At 45.9% G+C, this 18,637-nt stretch overlaps 6 protein-coding genes and 1 non-coding gene across 7 annotated transcripts; 2 read left to right on the top strand and 5 right to left on the bottom strand.

Moving 5' to 3' along the window:
• Positions 1–390: 390 nt before the first annotated feature.
• Positions 391–2,038, bottom strand: F4817DRAFT_308090 (LIP-domain-containing protein). Its single transcript, XM_049299882.1, has 2 exons — positions 1,666–2,038; positions 391–1,571 (listed from the first exon to the last, which is right to left on the bottom strand). Exons 1-2 carry the CDS (start codon positions 1,890–1,892, stop codon positions 521–523), a joined length of 1,278 nt encoding a protein of 425 aa, XP_049153962.1. The 5' UTR covers positions 1,893–2,038; the 3' UTR covers positions 391–520.
• Positions 2,039–2,102: 64 nt separating this feature from the next.
• On the bottom strand, positions 2,103–4,468 carry F4817DRAFT_353547 (amidase signature enzyme). The gene is made up of 2 exons (XM_049305387.1): positions 3,887–4,468; positions 2,103–3,829 (listed from the first exon to the last, which is right to left on the bottom strand). The coding sequence occupies exons 1-2, from the start codon at positions 4,139–4,141 to the stop codon at positions 2,570–2,572; spliced, it is 1,515 nt and encodes a 504-aa protein (XP_049153961.1). The 5' UTR covers positions 4,142–4,468; the 3' UTR covers positions 2,103–2,569.
• Positions 4,469–7,961: 3,493 nt separating this feature from the next.
• On the top strand, positions 7,962–9,679 carry F4817DRAFT_353508 (putative short-chain dehydrogenase). The gene is made up of 2 exons (XM_049305386.1): positions 7,962–8,476; positions 8,526–9,679. Exons 1-2 carry the CDS (start codon positions 8,330–8,332, stop codon positions 9,456–9,458), a joined length of 1,080 nt encoding a protein of 359 aa, XP_049153960.1. The 5' UTR covers positions 7,962–8,329; the 3' UTR covers positions 9,459–9,679.
• Positions 9,680–9,965: 286 nt separating this feature from the next.
• On the top strand, positions 9,966–10,058 carry F4817DRAFT_t151. The gene has a single exon. It is a non-coding gene; the product is annotated as a tRNA-Arg (tRNA).
• A 413-nt stretch (positions 10,059–10,471) lies between these two features.
• Positions 10,472–11,377, bottom strand: F4817DRAFT_362429 (uncharacterized protein; the record flags this gene model as incomplete). Its single annotated transcript, XM_049306530.1, has 3 exons — positions 10,472–10,521; positions 10,750–11,039; positions 11,118–11,377. The coding sequence occupies 3 exons, from the start codon at positions 11,375–11,377 to the stop codon at positions 10,472–10,474; spliced, it is 600 nt and encodes a 199-aa protein (XP_049153959.1).
• Positions 11,378–12,015: 638 nt separating this feature from the next.
• F4817DRAFT_369612 (uncharacterized protein) lies at positions 12,016–13,144 on the bottom strand (the record flags this gene model as incomplete). Its single annotated transcript, XM_049307372.1, has 2 exons — positions 12,016–12,979; positions 13,044–13,144. 2 exons carry the CDS (start codon positions 13,142–13,144, stop codon positions 12,016–12,018), a joined length of 1,065 nt encoding a protein of 354 aa, XP_049153958.1.
• A 2,901-nt stretch (positions 13,145–16,045) lies between these two features.
• Positions 16,046–18,546, bottom strand: F4817DRAFT_362427 (glycoside hydrolase family 16 protein; the record flags this gene model as incomplete). The annotated part of the gene is made up of 3 exons (XM_049306529.1): positions 16,046–16,120; positions 16,575–16,838; positions 17,731–18,546. The coding sequence occupies 3 exons, from the start codon at positions 18,544–18,546 to the stop codon at positions 16,046–16,048; spliced, it is 1,155 nt and encodes a 384-aa protein (XP_049153957.1).
• Positions 18,547–18,637: the final 91 nt, after the last annotated feature.

Here is an 18,637-nt window from a genome sequence, read left to right as displayed (position 1 = left end):
ACGCGTATATGTATCTGTAATAGGACAGTTATACGGAAGAAAGAAAAAACGTGCTTGGTAATTCCCCAAGTGCGAACTGACTACGGAGGAACCCCCGCTCATTCGGAAACCGGCCAAGGATCCGGACATACTCTTCAAGAAAGGCTCATCGTGTCAGCCAATTAGGTTTTATATAACCTTGAGGGGTTTACTCTGTAGCTAGTTCATACCCCAGGGGATACTAGCAATTAGGCGGAGTTAACCGGCTTTACCAGCATCGCGACCTATAGGTTTACATATCGGGGACGTAGGTAAGTAACGCCAGTAGAAAGAAAGGGGCCGGTGTTACAAAATCCCCATCAAATATATTAACTGAAGTGTAACTATTATCCCAGATTAGAATTACGGATATAAGATTACTTGTGACTATGAGGGTATGTGGGATACTAGTCTTTATTCGATATCCTAAAATTCCATACATAATGGTACGTTCTAGCTGAATAGACGTTAGATATTCTCTATAAGAGAGTATTGTGTGACTTTAAACGGTAGGAGGCTTATAAATATCCACGGTAACATCGCGAATCTCGACTCCCTGGTCTGTAATATTATGCGAGCCGCTAAACACACTATTCAGCCACTCCAATGCTCTGTCTTGACCATTTACGATCTCAGAAACATGACCACCGGCCGTGTTGCGCTCATATAGAATAGAGACGTTATACCGCTTATAGTGGGCGATGTGATCGTCCGTGTCAGAAATAGGGGTAAACTCGTCCCCGATTGCCTTATAAACGAAGAGCGGGATCTCCGGGGCACCATGGAAACCAAGGATCCACTCAACCTTTTTGATCCTACGCAAGGCTTCTGATTCCTCAAAGTCGGCCTGACCTCCAATAAAAAAGCCCCAGATATCCTGGCCGGCATATGCTTGGAAAGCCTGCACTGAATCCATCTCGCGGCCCTTAAGAAAAGCAGCGGCATTTTGCGGACCATCAGTCTTGAGGCGGCTACGGAGATATGTATCAACTTCGGGATATTCGTTCATAATACCTAGTAAAATCAAGACCAGGTTCCCCATAAAGGGCAGTTTGTTAGTGAAGCTAAACTCAGATCCTACATCGCTCACCAAACCACCTAACGCGGCACCCACGAAGCCGGTTGACAGTTCAGGGGCATATTGGACTTGCAGCTCAGCGGCCTTCTCGGAAGCGAGCGAGCCGCCACTATATCCCCACATCGCATACTTGAACTTGTCTGCGCTAGTAGGTAAGAGCAAAAATTCGGAATTGCCACACAGAGAAAGCACAGCGCGAATGCCATCGAGAGTAGCATGGCCGGCTTGGACGATGGCGCCGAAGGCAGCACGGGGTCCTTCGAAGTCGGGAACGGTAACAAACCAACCGCGACCCAGCATTGTATCAACATTTTCATGATTGGTGGGGATGCCGAACGTGTTCACGGGCGGTGGCTGGAAGATACGGTATGACGGTCCGAAATCGATACTCGGCGAGTTATACGCAAGCTGATGAGAAAGGAGGGCATTGAATCCGGATGGTGAGACAAAGGACTTCTTGGGGATAATCAGGGATCTAGTCAATGGTTAGGTGGTTAGATAGGTACCTAGATATTTCGACGAAGACTAATGGATTAAGTTATATTGAACAAGAGACTTGGGTTACTTACGTCACTGCCCAGGTTGGCTGGTATCGTGAGCCAGTGGTACGGTATAGAATATGAAAGGCTGCAGAGGCATTGCTGAAGACAGTCGGCCCACCCGGGACAGCTCGAACCCGGAGCACAGTTCCAGGGGTAGAAGCTTCGAAGTCGGGCGGGGCCGTATACCACGGATCCTGGCTCGGAAGAAGCAACCCGTCCGGGCCGCCGCCAGGGGTGGCTGTTGATAATACCATGCTGTGATCGTATTGCAATAAACCAGCCCTGCTAATCTGAGTTGAACAATATTTACTACAGAGAGCGTTACATTCATAGATGATTGATCATATCTTGTTGGTGGGGTACATATATGTAGGGGGTTCGGAGTTTATGGGAATCTCCGGACCCAACAGTATCTGGAAAGGAGAAGTAAACGGCCCGGTGCGCTGTCACGATGAGGCACAGCCATGGCGCTTTTCGGGCTTACATAAGTGAATAATGTATATATTTATTTCATATTCGGGCCCTCTTTCACTGATACACATGCGTTGAAAGGATTTAGGGTTTCCACTTACTTTCTATGTATGTGATTTTTCTTGTATTCAAGGTGTTTAATAAGCTCAATGAATAGGTAGTAACTGTCAACTCCGTGCGCGTGAAGGTTTCTCATATTTACTTAACGGCTATAGGCTTTAGACACTTGTTTATAAAGTTATAAGTTTCTTAACACAGAGTGATAGGAAATATTGAACAATTTAAACCTGCTTTACGAACGGCCCTTTCATATTTAAGATGGATACTAAATTAATCGAACTTGGAGACCATACTACTAACCAGTGCCATTTAACTTCCTTAAAGTATGGCATAGCTTCATAAGCCAAATTGTGTTTTTACACATAGGTAGTTACCAAGTCTTCTTCACTGACAATAATAGTTAAAATGGCGCTGGCGGGGCTTTCCTCCCTCCTATTATCGTTTCTACCCCGTAAGCCAATTCGAGCAGGGTTTGCTCCTGATATTCTAATCCGATTAACTCCATACCAACCGGAAGTCCGTTTTCTGTGAACCCAGCTGGCACTGAGATGGCCGGATGGCGTGTTACGCTGGCGAGATATGTATTGGTCGGGAAATCTTCCTCTCCATTCTTCATAAATCTGCCGTTTGTAGCATCTTCAAATCGCGGAGGGGGAACTCGAACATCTGGCAAAGTGAGCGCATCAAGACCGAGTAATGCAATGAGGCACTCCACTTTACGCTTGAATTCGTCACGTACCAGAATTCGATCGAGGTAAGTCGGATCACTTCTAGGATCCTCTGGGCCATGCGCTACGGCGCATAGCGTACTCATATAGGGGGTATCCGACTTTTCTGGAAGAATATCCGCAATGTCCTGTGGAAGATGTGGCTTCGTCGCCAAGAAGCTGTTGATATCGCTGCGTGACCTTTGGAGATATGTCAGCGGGTAAATCATGTAATGGTCCAGATTCTCGATATATACGTCGACAAAAGTTGTGCCGCTGCTCCGAAGTTTATCAATTGCTGCTAGGACCACTCTGTTCACTGCTTTGCAATATGGATCAGAGTCTGGGCCAAACTTTTGTCTGACAACCCCTATCTTCGCCTTTTTAATCTTCCCTACTCCGTCTCGAAGGAAAGCTGCGTAGCTACCGCCCTTTGGTAGGCCAAGGGCGGCCGCAGTGGCTGCGAAACCCGTAAAATCATCTCTGGGGTCGAATCCCACCATGCAATCTAACATAAGCGCGCAATCAGTAACTGTTCGCGCCATCGGCCCTGGTGTATCTTGCACTTTTATCAAGGGGCAGAAGCCTGTTCGCGAGATAAGGCCAGGTGTTGGACGAAGACCAACGATATTGCAGAAGGACGATGGGACCCTAATAGAGCCACCTGTGTCTTCTCCCACAGCTAAGATAGTGAAGTTTGCAGCCACAGCGGCACCAGAGCCTCCAGATGATGCTCCAACGTCGTAGCCAAGGTTATAAGGGTTCTTAGTGAACTCGTAATCTGTCGCGCCGTTCGCACTAAACCAAACCGTAGCCCATTCTGCGAGTGTAGTCTTGCCTAGAATCACTGCGCCAGCTTCCTTTAACTTAGTGACCACAAATGCGTCCTCATCGGGGATATTGTTCTTCGCAACAGCTGAACCATATGTGGTGACCATTCCTTTCGTATCCGCCTAGGGGAAACATTCTAATTAGCTCAATATCTCTTGACCTCTTGAGGATGTCCGTACCTGGTCTTTAACCAATACTGGAATTCCGTGAAGTCTTCCCTTTAACTTTCCATGCTCCTTGAAATAACAATCAAGAGCTTCCGCCTCTTCCAGTGCCGTGACAGACATGGCCATTGTCGAATTAATCCGAGGACCGGCCTTATCCCACTTTGCGATACGTTCAAGAAACGCGCTGGTGAGCTCCTTAGCGGTAAACTTACCACTCTTGAACCCATCTTGTGCTATTTTTATTGTGATCTCACGAACTTCGAGCATATCTACGCTTTTGGTATAAACTTTGAGTGACAATAAATTCAGTTTCTTCTAGTTGTATTGTGTAGATTGAGATGTCTTATCGACAAGTCTCCACGTCGCTTTTAGAGATATATCCGCCGACCAAATATAGGTAAGCAGTACTACATACGAGTACGAACAAGGTGAACTTGGACATGAATCACTTTTTCGAATCGAAGGTGTATTCAAGCAAAGTTATTACCTGGGTGTCTACTAGTAAGGTAATAATCAAAGTTTTCAATATGAATATTCTAGATTCTAGAAAGGATTATTAGACCATAGCTTTGTGGTTACTACATGTATTTTTGTGCCCAATACAAGCGAGTCGTTGATAAGAATATGATTTATAAAGGCGGGGGAGGAGAGGGGGGGATAGTAGAAAATATTCCACTGGTACACTGCAATCGTATGTGCGTGGATACTATACTTCTCCAAGCATGTTCTCCATCTCCAATTACTACATAGCATACCTCTTATCAGGCCAGTTATCACGGGTTGATTACAGTGGCATGTTGAGTGTTATCGTAACGTTTGTAAAGCGTTGAATGCGGATTCAGGGGTTAGATGGATCATTGAGCTTCAACTTCGAATAGTTCACAAAGCCTTTTCCCTTGCCGTTTTAGTCAACACCTTAGAATGTGATAATAATTGATATTTTATCTTTGGTAATAAAGGGAATTTGGTTAGAATATTTCGAAGCCACATCTAGAATTTCCTCGAAATAGGTATAGGTACCCAAAGCAAGAGAATATATTCGAGTAAAATTATAACGGCTCTATTACCTAAGGCACTATAGAATGTAGAGAACGAATTGGACCGATCATTCAGAGCTCATTTTCAATGATTATCAAATGTTCTACAGGGTTAAATAACTACCGAATGCTATAGATTTCGTTCCGGGGTTGCTCCCACCTATTCCCACATGTGTCCAGACTCCAGAGTCATTTTATCAATCATATAACAGCGCTTCAGGTTCGTATAACTCGAATATAATAAGTGCCCAGTCAGCAACTTGATTGAATAATATGACAATCCACGCCTTTGGCGCCGAAACCTACCTTATTTACACCTAGGTCGACTATTGTGCTAGGACAATTATCGGTGCTCCAAGTACTTACCTATACGACCCTGCAACGGGTTTAGGTCTTGCCCAATCGATATTCATATTTATTGGCGCTGCGCTTTAATTAAGGATTGATCCGGGATACTTCTAAAAGCACTCTAATTCTGTAGGAACATAAGTATTTTCAAACTTTCATAAAATTTCATAAATATTCTACCCTTTTTAATTTCAAGCCTCGAGATATCATTCTATTAGTTCGGACTAGGTAATCCTTTATCACTGGCCTTTTCCGAAAGGCGCGACAACTCGATAGATAGCGCTAATATATTACAAGTCAAGTTCACTATGTCTATTGGATGTCATGTGAAGACTGATCCTTCAAAGGTCAGCTTCTCAAGGGAAATTAATTTAAGGCTTGCAGAATAGAACACCTAGAACATTTGAGTGGCAAGATACGCGCATCAATGCAGTAGAAGTGATCAGGCCAAGTCCGCAGCTTCTAGGCTCATGGTGTTACCCTTCGGAGTAACCACAATATGCCATGCAGCCATGTCCGACGTGATAAAATGCATAGGTATGATTTATTGATTCTGTCCAAAGCCACATTCGGTTCTTAGCGTTCCAATAACATGTGGAGCACAAGCAAAAATTCGGAATGCAATATCTCCAACCATCTGATGTGTGATCTAGTATAACAGACCATATTCACACTCGAGATTGGAGAACCGACCCATCCTGTAACACGGCATCCAAGTCCTGAAGTGCGAGTTTGCTAGGAATATCATGGACTTGTTGTTTCTTGTTGTTTCTTGTTCGTATGACTATTGGATGGTTAGCAAGAGATTTGGATGGTCAATGGGTTTTCTGTTGGGTTGCCAAGAGGTGGATATGATGAATGTTTACATATTTTATTAAGAGTGATAAGGAATTGGACAACGTACGTATGCAGCTGCAATTGAGTACCTGTTAAGTACCCATATGACGATGATATATATTACTTCTATAGCAACACATGCTTAGACGAAGGTATATCGTCATTGTTAGGTGAGAATTTAATTGAAGTTAGATAGGTTAGAGGTCCTACTAAATCTTTTAACAACTAAGACACATCATCACATAGTAGTAAACTCTTGAATAGAGATGTCAAGCTCTAATTTGGATGGTCATAATGTACATAGGGGATCGCCGGAAATCGCCTCCCGCTAGACGAGTCTAGACAATTGCCTTAGAGAATCCGGGGTTCCCCAGATGATTAGTCGCCCGGTTAAATTATGCAATTGACGGTGCGCGGCTTGTTTGCGAGTTCGTCGTGCTTTCGCAAGCGACCGGTTTGTCCCGATCGTACGATCGTCAACTCATTGGCTCAAAAAACATACCATTTGCACCCACTTTCAATTATTATGCACTTCGGGATGCATTCGAGTGCATCAAAAAATGACTTTGAAACTCTCTGTAGTTTGCTTGTGAGACGAGAATGGCTCGGTGTCCATAGTTTGATCGATAAACTCTCTCAGACCATCTGTCGGCATGAACTGGGGATCTTGATCACTCGATCTAGATAGATCAGGTATATAATCAGATCAATCTAATCATGGATAGACTCTTTTTTTTTTCTTCTATCCAGCACATCTACCAACAAGCCAATATCTTCGATATATACCTTCAATAGTAATAGATATCAACAAGTATCACTACACACACAAAGCCAATCCCTAGAGATGGAGCATCAGACCAATTACACCACACAAACCAAACCCATCGATATTCCAGCGCCAAGCAAAAAGAACACATTACAAGACATTCAAACATTCTCATTTGAGGTCGGAAGCCCAGCCCTCAGCGATTGCGAATCAGCCTTAGACGAAGATGAGGACGCCTACGACATGTACCACATTCCCTCTCACCACCGGAGGAATGCGCTGAGCTTTGAGGACGGCTTCGAGTTTCCCGTCTTTCTCCACAGACGAATGTCGGCATAACTACAATCGACTCTGAGGTGATAGAACTCGGCGTTCCAGTTATGCCCGGTGCGCAGCAGAAGAGGACGTGTATACGCGCTCCTCGGCATCCATGCCGCCACAAGTGTTGTCAAACAGGCACCTGTGGAAACATCGCACGCGAATGGGTCGAACAGATTGAAGCGGGAGGGTATCAACACGATGCTATCGCAACACTGCGTCTCGGTTGTTGATAAGTCCTGGCTTTGGGATATAAAAAAACACGGATGGGGCGAATTATATCGCCGATTGAGATAGGAAAATGGGTTACTTAGATTACGGCGTTTTGAGGGGGGGGAACTTGGGAAGGCTATCTGATTAGGAATGTTCGGATACCCTTAGCGTTATCCTAGGACAACAGCTTCACTTTTGATTTTAAGGATGTATCTATTTAGTATTGCTTGCCCGTCTGGGGCAGCTTGTGTGAGTATGTGGATATATACTACCTCTGAGCGCAATAGCGAATGAAAAAATCATCAATTTAAACAATAACTTCATATTTTAAAAAAGGTTTACGGGTCATAATAGTTCATAACAGACTTCAAGATCATTCCATTATAAAAGACGACAAAGGCTGGAATGTTATCTCCTAGAGTCTCCGATTCTTATCTCCGTTCTAGTAACATGCAACTATTTCGGGGTTATCTAATATTATGCCCACTAATTCCGAATCCTCCACCGAATACATGTACTTCGTAAACCAAAACTAAGCTACAGGACTCTCGGAGATATGAATCGTTAGTAGAATACAAGCCCAAGAAGCACGTCAAAGACTATACAGCTAATTGAGCCCAAGACTTCTTAATTCGCAAGACGTATTTATTTTAACAGCCTATATCTCTGATTGCTATTACCTAGGTGTTAGCTATAAACTCCGTTAAGACCATCCAACACGACAGGTTATTCTGCATACTGAACTTCCTCAACTTCGCTAGGAATACGCTCATTGGGCAAAACAAATAGAAAGTTAAGAATATAAATAAGAAGCGAATTCGAGACGAGAGGCTACTGATAATAATTCTAAATAACTACCGTGAATTGATATCATATCGACTTTTTGAAAAGACTGACCCACTCAAAATTAACGTGATAGACGAATCCAACGCCAAAATGACTACTACAACCCATCCCGAATTCAATGATCATACAGAGGCATTGGATGTTGCGAAGGCCTTTGCTGTGGAGATTCGTGGTAAAACGGTACTCGTGACGGGTGTAAATGTTGCCGGTATTGGATTTACAACTGTGCAAGCTTTTGTAGGTATCCTTCTCGCTTGTCCCTTAATATTCTAACATATTATTATAGGCTTCTCAATCTCCAGCCCACATAATCCTCGCCAGCCGTACTCCATCCAAGATTCAAGAGTGCATCGACAAGCTCAAGGCTGAATTTCCTAATGTAGACTACCGCTCTCTTATTCTCGATCTTTCTACACAGAGAACTGTTAGGGCCGCTGCCGGCGAACTTCTATCATGGTCTGATATACCTACTATCGATATCATCGTCAATAGCGCCGCCATCTCTATTATTCCCGAACGCACGATCAACGAAGATAGACTTGAGATACAGTTTGCCACTAATCACATCGGACACTTTTTGTTCACTTGCTTGATCATGCCGAAACTTCTCAAGGCGGCAGAGCGCAGCCCAAAAGGGGCAACTCGGATCATCAACGTTTCTTCACTTTCTCCAGTATCCGCCCGTATGCGATGGAGTGATCTCAATTTCGAAAAGAAGAGCAAAGAACTCCCCGAAGACGAACAGCCCCCTTACGAGATGCACAAACGGTGGGGAGGGGTGGATATTGAAGACAAAGCATACCTGCCGCTTGAAGGTTACAATCAGGGCAAGGTTGCGAATGTACTATTCAGCATAGCATTGAACAAGAGGCTGTACGAGAAGTACGGAATCTTGAGTATATCCCTGCACCCCGGAGTAATAAGTACAGAGCTGGCCAGAGAAGCTACACAAAGCACGAGAGATCTAATCGACAGTTGGAAGAAAGGGGGGCAACTTTACTTCAAAACACGAGGAGCGGGATCAGCAACAAGCCTTGTTGCTGCATTGGATCCGAAACTGAGCCTTCCTGAGACCAAGGGCGATAAGGAAAACCACGGGGTTTACCTTATAGATTGCCAGATTTCCGATCGAGCGAACTCCTATTCAACCTCAAGCGAGGGGGCTGAAAGGCTATGGAAGCTATCCGAAGACTTGGTCAAAGAAAAGTTCGCTTGGTGAGGGAGTAACAGGGGGTTTGCGCTGTTGGATCTGCTGGTGAAGGTATTGGTACCTTCTACTGTTGGACATAGGATGTGGGACGAAGAAAAACTCCTCTCTCTAATAGCGCTCGGGATGCCATAGCTATTACTCTTATTCCCTAGAGAATACACTCCCTTCAAGACGCAAACATGTTTATAATTCGTAAATAAGTTTACGTAAACGGGCCTGATCGATACAGCACCCGAATCGAAAACGGTTAGCAGTTGCAAAGCTGAAAGTGCCCAAGCTGTCGTAAATGCAATATTGTAGTGAATAAAACTAACTTTCAATAACGTTGAGTAGGTTGTTAATTTCTACCTAAGGTAGTGAATACTGAGCTTTGTATCCAAATCTTCCATGTCAAAAGGCATATATACTAACACCATCCCTAAGACGGAGTCGTCTTGCGGCTTCACTCAGCTCTACTGTGCTTGACTAGAACTATCATATCATAGTGCTAATTATTCAACTGTAGTAACACGAATGGGGTTCATGGCCTAATGGTAAGGCGTCAGATTTCGGTTCCATCAATGGTCTTCCACTCTCTGAAGATTGCAGGTTCGATCCCTGCTGAGCTCGTTGCTACTTTTTTTCTCTTTTTTTCAACAGTTCACCTAGTCCAACTCGGGGTTTTAGTCCAGAATTATCAGACGCTAATGATTATCCGCACAGCGCGATACTCTAGTGGATATTCTGCCAAATTTGACCAACCAGCTAGCGCTAGCTCGTTGATTGTAATAAATCTTAGGGTTGGACGCGGTGGATCTCCTCTGTCAAGGACTATTTACTAGGTTTCAGTTTGATTGTTAACTTGACATATAGCGAACAATGTTCTAAGAGGCTAGGATAACGCAGTATCTTCCCATTAACTCAGTAGTTAAGCGGCAGTAGTACAGTTAGCTTGGCCATAGCCAATTCAGAAACCACTGGGTATGCTACTTCGGAGAGACTTTTAATCAGGTAGTTATGTAATTCAGTATTATGTTAGGTACCTAAAGTAGGATGAAGCCTTGAATACTAAAGTCGTAGCTCATGATACACCCTAGATAATCACGATATGAAATCTCCCACTATTAGGAGGCGTACATACCCCTAGAAAACCACTTCCTATCTCTAATATCTTCTGAGTTCTATGATGAAATGCGTTTAGTTAATAGATAGGTACGTAAACTATGTACGTCCGTATACGTACTCCAGTATAAAGCAGGCATTCAATAAGGAATAAAAAGTAACAAATCGTTAGCCCGGCCCTCAACTTTCTGCCTGATACAGTCCCGATTCTTTTGAGCCAGTGCGACTTCATGAACTCCAGCAACTTCGTTAAAATTACACGGACCTATGTGTAGCACATTATGTTCGGGCACCTTTCCATCGCTTGTCGGAATTAGGAGCGAAATCGACTCAGTGATACCCGGGTATTGGGTATGATGTCCTCTTTGGCTGACAGCCGCTGTATCGGCAACGAAGATGAGGCTAAATTGACCTCCATTTACAAATGCGCTGGTGTCTTTATCATCGGGGAGCGTAATGTATGCCAATCCAGTAGTGAAATAAACCCACCTAGCCAAGCAACTTGTATTAGTACCAGGTACCTAAACTGCCTATGTGACGCAGCTTTTGGAGTAGGAAAGGACTTACTGTACGTATGGCGCATTGTGTAAGCCGCCATCGTACTGGGGCGGGAGGATAGAGTAGGACACATTTGAGACATTGCCCAGAGTCGTCACAAGGCCTCCAGCTGTTCCGGGCTCGGAGGATGTTTTGAACGGTACGTTCATTTGCCAACATTCGAGTGTCGAGGAGCCGTCCCTTGCCCCGATTGCTGTTACATTAAGGTACAAAGAGGTGGCATCTCGCAATAATAAGGCGAACGCTAAACGAGAAATCAAATATCTCATTTCGGGCACAGTGCTCTTAGGGTCGGTGTTGAAGAGTTGGTGTTGACGGTTATGTTTATTTCTGAAGAGACTGATAACCCCCCGCCTTTTTATAGAAAGAGTCGAACAAGGAGAGGTATCCGAGGTGCATTTCGTTGGAGATGAGCGAGGTCAATACCGTGATAGGCGGTATGAGGGGGAGGGCGGAGGATTATTTCTTGCTGCTATACCAATTCGATGATTCGGTAGAGGGACGACATAAGTGTCTCAGCCAAAGCCGAAGCCCCTATCAAGTCTATTAGGATGATAGGCGCTATGGCTCTCATGATAGTATTCTGTACGACCTTCACGTTGGCAAGAATATGCATTAGGTCAGGTTGGTACTTTATGAACTAACATCCGGAGTAGTCTGATCAGCGTAAAAGGGGCGATGTTTCTTGGTTAGTTGGGTATCATTTGGCTTTGCGTATTACGGCTTTCGATAGCGGAACATGGAGGTAGCATTAGTATATAGGATGTTCGAGTAGTTGCATGAGTCGCTCGATTGTCTATTGCGGTGCTTTGACTGCTAGAGCAAGATCTATGCTGTTCTCATAAAGGATATCTGTTAATTTAATAAAAAGTAGAGGATTCTATAAAACCGATGGAGTGCATAAAAGTTACATAGCCATACCATACCTCCCTAGGTATTGGGCTTCAAGAGCATCGGGTTGCTCTGCACGCCGGCCATGTGTCCCGGATGAATCAGACCGATTTACCCTTGACGATGGCGGCCCACCAGCTGACACAACCACTGACACGCCCGAGTTATTATATGCGCCAGTGCTATTCCCTTTCGGTATATCTAGAGGTCCAGCATGGAATTGTGTGAAATCATCGGATCCTCTTCCAAAGGACCCATTAACACCCGTGATGCCGCCGTTGGCGAGATGCTTGAATTCGTTTAGAACGACAAATTCTATCTGTAGCTTGAAAGCGTAGATAAACGAGTGTATGACGGCCTTAAGCGTAAAGTAGTTACAGTAGTCGAGCACGATGACGGGTATGTCGGCCAGAACCACGGCTACCTGGACGATGATAAGAAATGCCAATGTGTTCTTGGCCTTAGCGTTAAGTGATAACTTGAACATCTGCATCGTTCCCCAGATATAGATGGAAGAGATGATAGCCTCCTGCACCGAGAATGCTAAGACCTGGACACGCTCCATCACATTCATGTAGGGAAGATATTTCTCATGCGTCGCTGCGTTCGACATGAAGTACTGAAATATGACGGTTGGCACGTGAAATAGGAACCCGTCGATTATAATCATGGCGAGTACGATACGCAGGATCGGTGTGCCTGGCGAAATCACGAGGTGTAGCCGGGACCACAGGACGATGCTAAAACCAGTCACCATCATGACCCAACCAACCTCGGCTAGCACATATGTCAATATCCAGTTCGCTTGCGGCACGCAGAACTTGAGTAGGAAACCGACGGCGCGGATCGTCAAACCCCACGTCGTAGCGAGGACGGACCAGAAATAAATCCCGCTCCATCGCTCAAAGGCATATAAGACCCAGGCGGTCAGCTCGACGGTCATCCAGATTGGGAGGGATGTGAAGACGGCGAGAAGACACCTATGATCCGTTAGCCCCTATCAAACAGCCATGTTGGTATATCTCATGGGTCTTGGGTACATACCAGACCGTCAGGTTCCAGGGCAGCGGGCCGGTGCGCGCGAACGACCAATCGAACTCGTCCAACGGTACCCATGGAACCGTAATATTTCGAACGCCAGACATGACTATGACCCGAGGATGCGGATAGGGGGAAACTCTAGAGATTTGCTGGCACTAGTTGCACATATGTATTGTTTACGCCAGAATAATTATTGTCATATTTCTTGTCTAGACTCGGCTCTGATATAATATAACAGCAACTCTACGACTAGGGTCAGCTTGTTATATATAACTTGAGCCACGGCGCAGAGATCTTACGGAATCTCTTTACGGTCTAGCTTGCACACCTTGTATTCGGTCAGACTACACCTGTACATAGATTACACATGTACATGACGAGGGTTCTGTCTCGCCTGTCAGTTTTCATATTCTCCTATCATCCTAGCGGCTTTTTCTTCGGCATTTATAGTTATATTTAGATAGGTATGTCAAAGTTCGGGGCAGGCCGATTAGGCGTTATATTGATGTGGGGGGTAGATATATGAATGCATTATTACCGGCCCATCAGTTGCAGATCGGGGGATAGGGGATAACAACCTGGTTTAGCCTCAAGGTGACATGCGCGGAAAGGCGGATATAGAGTTGAGATACGAATACCGACAGAATACTTGGTAAGGCTTCATCCTAGTAGTCCAATATTTCCGTCCGTTCTTACATGATATTTTTGGTTACCCTATTGGCGAATCCAACCGGAGCTCGCGTGGTTAAGACACACCTAAGGTTGTAGTCGTATCACGTAAGAACTTCGCACGAATGAAACAAACAGAAACTCGACTCCACGTAATCTGGAGCGCTTGGACAAGCACGCTTCGTGGGTCGTACGCTTATGTAGTGCCACAATCATATTCATACCTTGGTACCATATACATTAGACTGATATTCCAAGATACCCCCAATCTTCCACGTTTAGACAGACATTTTCATTCCTTACAACATTGTACAGCATATAAACCACATTGACGAAGTGATAATCGAGCATTTTTTTGACTTCTCGTATGAACAAAATCTAGAAATTAATAATATACAATGGTTTTTATCCGTGGAACCTGCCACCTAAGTTAATACTATGAAATATATAGTGACTATCCAATGCAATGTAAGTCCCTACTTCATCCGTCTAACTTAGCATCTCATTAATGTCCATGTGCGCCCCCGTTTCCATGACCTCGCCTAAACCACCTTCGTATCGCCGGCGTGATCGTCGGGTAGGCGTTCGTGGTCGTCCCACCTGTGCCGAGAGGAGCAGTACCCATAGAATACGTGCTGGCGATAAACGGTTCGGCTGTGCTTGTCACAGTGACTCGTGCAACTGTTTGAGTGACAGTCACGGTCGAGGGTTCACACACGCACGTGCCTGACTGCTCGGAAGATCGTGTCTGGAACACGGTACGAGTATCCGTGGTGGGGGAGGTTACCGTTGTTAGATCATTACCGACATGCGAGGACTCACCAGGTGCATTCTTGGGGACGGTCTGCGACGACGCTACCGGGTAGCTAACAGGAACGACCATCAGTTTACAAGTCCTCTGAAGGTTTGAATGAAAATTGCGCAAACGACCAAGAAAAAGCTAGACAGAGAGACTGACCTTGAGGCCGAGCTAACAGCAACCGGTACTGAGGTGGCGGCTGTTCCTACGGTGCTGGAGGCTTCGCTCATCTGATAGCTCGAAGCGTCGGCAGATGCTTGGGATGCTGTGTAGTAGCTAGTAGGAGTAGCCCCAGACGACACGGAAGCGGGGGCCTCGGGAGTGATCGTGTCGTACTCGATGACAGTCGTGAAGTAGTTACCGAGTGTCACGGTTGTGCCTGGTTTGGTTATATTAGGATACGTTCCAGGCGAACTCGACGCGATAGCATCAGTCCCTGCAGTGTTAGACGTGCCAATCGCTTGAGTTGGGTAATACGAAGTTGGCACAGGTGTATCAATAAAGGTGATAGTCGTTGTTACTACAATAACCGAACCGCTCACGGTATCACTGAACGTGATAGCAGCGGTTGTGTATTGGGATTCCACGGCAGAGGCGGTAGTTCCCGGCGTGTCTTTTGAATTGTCCGCCACAGGGCAGACCGTGGTAGACACAGCAACAACTTCCGTTGTCACTGCGCCCTTAGTAGGACAGTTAGTCACTCCCGGAGCGCAAGACGTGACAGTGTAAATATTCGTCGAGTATATAGTCGACGTTGTGTATGATGTAGGTTCTGTCTCAGATTGCACAGACGTTGCATAGGATGACGCAGCTTGACTAGTACTGGACTCAACCAGAATTCCAGACTCAGTAGACATCGAATAAGACGGTACGCCTTGGGTAGCACTTGACTGAACTGGGGCAGATACACTTGAGCTAGGAATAGCCCCAGCCGACGTAGAGTTTCTCATTGTAGCGTACGAGGAAATTGTCTGACCGGGCGTGGAAGTCTGTGTAGCAACCGGAAGTGCCGAAGAACTTCCGTCGATCGTGGTTTGCGACTCGGTAACAGGACATACAGTCGTATACAGCGAGATAAGATCCGTCGTGACCTGTCCTAGCTGAGCAGGACAGTTCGTAACGCCAGGCGCACAGGAAGTTATAGTATAAATATTTGTTGAGTAAACTGTCGAGGTAGTCATACTAGTTTCAGTGCTCAAAACCGGAATGGACGAAGCTGGATAGGTTTGAGATGATGCTTCGGAGATACTCCCAGGGGTAGATATTGTTGAGTTCTGGAAAATAATACTCGAACTAATTATCGAAGAACTAAATCCGACAGAGATTCCCGAACTAGCTGTAGGATAAATATTACTAGAGCCGAGCACCGGAGAACTTATTGTTGCTGAACTTATCACGCTGGTGGTGGGATAGAGGCTACTAGAACCGGATAACGACACCGATTCAACTGGGTTTGAGCTTGAAGAATTCACTGGATAAGCGGATGATGATGGTGGCGGCAAAGCGGTGGCCTCTGTCCCTTCTACTACACCATAAGTTATGCCATCGAGGATAGTTTCCGTGACTGGGCAAATGGTAGTGTACGCGGAGATGGTCTCGGTGGTGACTTGGCCTACCGGGCAGTTCGTTACAGAGGCAGCACATGAGGTGATAGTAACAACATTCGTTGAGTAGACCGTTGACAATATCGACTTGGTAATTTCACTGCTAACGCTGTACGTACTTGGTAATGTCTGCGAAAATAACGGGCCTCCAGAAGTTGGATAAGTAAAGTATGAAATGCCTGATTCGGTTGTAGGCAATACGGCTGACCCGCTTGAGATCGTCGCATATGAGCTACCTACGGAGGAGACAGTTGCGGACGAGATGGTTGCTGATGATACGGTCGCAGATGAGCTGGGCTGCGTCTCGACACTAGTATCGCTAAGAGTGCTAGATGCAATTGGTTGAGACCCTTCTGACTGGCTGACAGGGTATATCGTTGTCGACACTGAGACCGACTCTGTAGTAACCTTCCCGACAGGGCAATTAGTTACTGTCGGCGCACAGGACGTGACAGTGTAAACGGTCGACGAATATATTGTAGAAATAGTGTTGTTACTTCCGCCTATCACGCTCGAGGAGGCACTTCCAAACGATTCGGAATAAGAGACGACAGTGCCGCTAACTATGCTCGAAGTGGCAGGTTGTGTTACTGAAGAGAGTGAACCCGAAGTGGATGAAACCGAAGCGGATGAGGCCGAAGGGGATGAAGCCAGATAGCTAGAACCGGATGCCTGCGAGCTTAAAGAAGCACTAGAGCTGGCCGCGTCAACGCTTGAGCTAGCAACCTGGGCAGAACTCGATTCAATCAGCTCAGTGGTAGAAGTAGACTCTGTAACTACACTGGAGTCGGTCTGAGTCAACACGCTACTGGTAGTAGTGCCCAAGAATAGTGAGCTTAGACTACTTAAGATTCCACTACTAGTAGTCGGTGAGCTCACTGGATACCCTCCGGGGGCCGTTGCAACTGATGTCTGTGTCGATACAGTCCCAGATTCGGTTAGCGGTTGGGTAGGATATCCATCAACCGTCGACGAGGACGGTACCCCAACAGAGGAAAGACTCAAGCTGCTAGCCGACGATACACTTTCCGACGACACGCTTGCTGATGATACGCTTGCGGACGGTACGCTTAAGGCGGGATACGTCTCGAAAGTCTCGGCGAGTGAGGAAGCAGACGAAGAGACCACAACAGATGACGACCCGGCCGGGGACGTGGGATAACCGGATGCAACAGAACTCGATGATTGGATGCTGGAGGTCCCCACCTCACTTGTAGGATATCCTGCCGACGAAGAAATTGATTGATCACTAGCTGAAGGTAAGCCAGCCGAGTACGTAGGATATCCGACAGGAGAAGAGGTAGGCAAGTCATCGCTGCTAGACAGCAAAGTAGTCGGATACGTATCGAGGGACTGGGAAGAAGAAGAAGTAGGTAACTGGCTAGTAGAAGGCGAGCTCGCATCATATGTAGGATAATTGGCAGGAGTAGAGGACGCTACTTCGCTGGCCACCGATTCTGGCGAACTGACAGGATAGTTATTCGCAGCAGGGTCCCTCTTAGCCATTCTCACGAGTTCAGGGTTACAGCCGTTTTCTATCTTCTCGATGGAAGCTTGCTTCCCACTCTGTAAGTCGTTAGTAAGACTGTCGTAGCCTATAAGTAATTGACATACATACCTTATCCTTATATCTGTACTGGCAGGCGGGGTATTTGTTTGTAATATTTACACTCTTCACATACATAGTATAAGGAGCGCCTTTCATGTCGACCTCACCTCCGGCCCATTGAATAGTCCAGTGATTGTTGCTAGGATCTCCACCTCCCCATACACCAAGTTGAAGCTTCATCGGAGACTGGGGAAAGGCGAAGCCTTTAGGAGTATCCTTGGCTAGAACACTCCGGACGACCTTATCATCCACATACCAGTTCATGTGGTCCTCATCCCACTCCACCGAATACTTATGGAACTGCTCTGCTGGCTTGTATGAATCTTTCTGGTAAGTAGCTGCACCGTCCCACATCTTTCCCTGCGTAAAGATGTTGGTCTCAAAAGCCCACATCCCATCCCGAGGCGGGAAAGGCGTCTGGCCAAACTGATTACCCGAGAATTCGAAATCGATTTCATCCTGAGTGTCTGACCATAGAGCCGCGCTGCTAATCACTCCCTGGCCCGGAGCAATTTTCATCTCGACATCATATCGGCCGCCAAGCATGTAGAAATCGGTCCACATATTCGGTGCATCCCCCCTTTTTGCATATGACAACTCGGCTCCGTTGGAAGTGAAGTTGACGACCTCGGAGTTCGCAACCGTCCAGTCCGAAGGGGGACCCTTTTGCTTGGTGAAATCAATATAGTAATTCTCCTGCGGCCAAGACTTCTTTGATGGGCAATCCGTGTGGAGCGGATTGCAATCGGGTTGAAGCTGGCCATTGGCAAATTGAGCTGTCAAGCCCAATGCTGTAAGGAAGCCAATAATTCCTCTCTTTGACATTATGATGACCTTGAAAATGGTCTATAGTAATTTTAGAATTTTAGAATTAGATAAATGGTTAGTAGGAAAAGAATATCTCCACAAGCGTTAA

Source organism: Daldinia loculata (genome assembly GCF_022478755.1).
Source record: "Daldinia loculata strain CBS 113971 unplaced genomic scaffold F4817scaffold_95, whole genome shotgun sequence".
Taxonomy (NCBI): Eukaryota; Fungi; Ascomycota; class Sordariomycetes; order Xylariales; family Hypoxylaceae; genus Daldinia; species Daldinia loculata.
The sequence above is the reverse complement of the archived record's forward strand: the minus strand, read 5'-3'. Positions and strand labels throughout refer to the sequence as shown.

Coding starts and splice junctions, on each gene's coding strand:
- F4817DRAFT_353547 (XM_049305387.1), bottom strand. CDS start 4,141: ATGCTCGAAGTTCGTGAGATCACAATAAAAATAGCACAAGATGGGTTC. Junction 3,830..3,886: donor CAGTATTGGTTAAAGACCAG/GTACGGACATCC, acceptor TGTTTCCCCTAG/GCGGATACGAAAGGAATGGT.
- F4817DRAFT_353508 (XM_049305386.1), top strand. CDS start 8,330: ATGACTACTACAACCCATCCCGAATTCAATGATCATACAGAGGCATTG. Junction 8,477..8,525: donor TTACAACTGTGCAAGCTTTT/GTAGGTATCCTT, acceptor ATATTATTATAG/GCTTCTCAATCTCCAGCCCA.
- F4817DRAFT_308090 (XM_049299882.1), bottom strand. CDS start 1,892: ATGGTATTATCAACAGCCACCCCTGGCGGCGGCCCGGACGGGTTGCTT. Junction 1,572..1,665: donor CAGCCAACCTGGGCAGTGAC/GTAAGTAACCCA, acceptor ACCATTGACTAG/ATCCCTGATTATCCCCAAGA.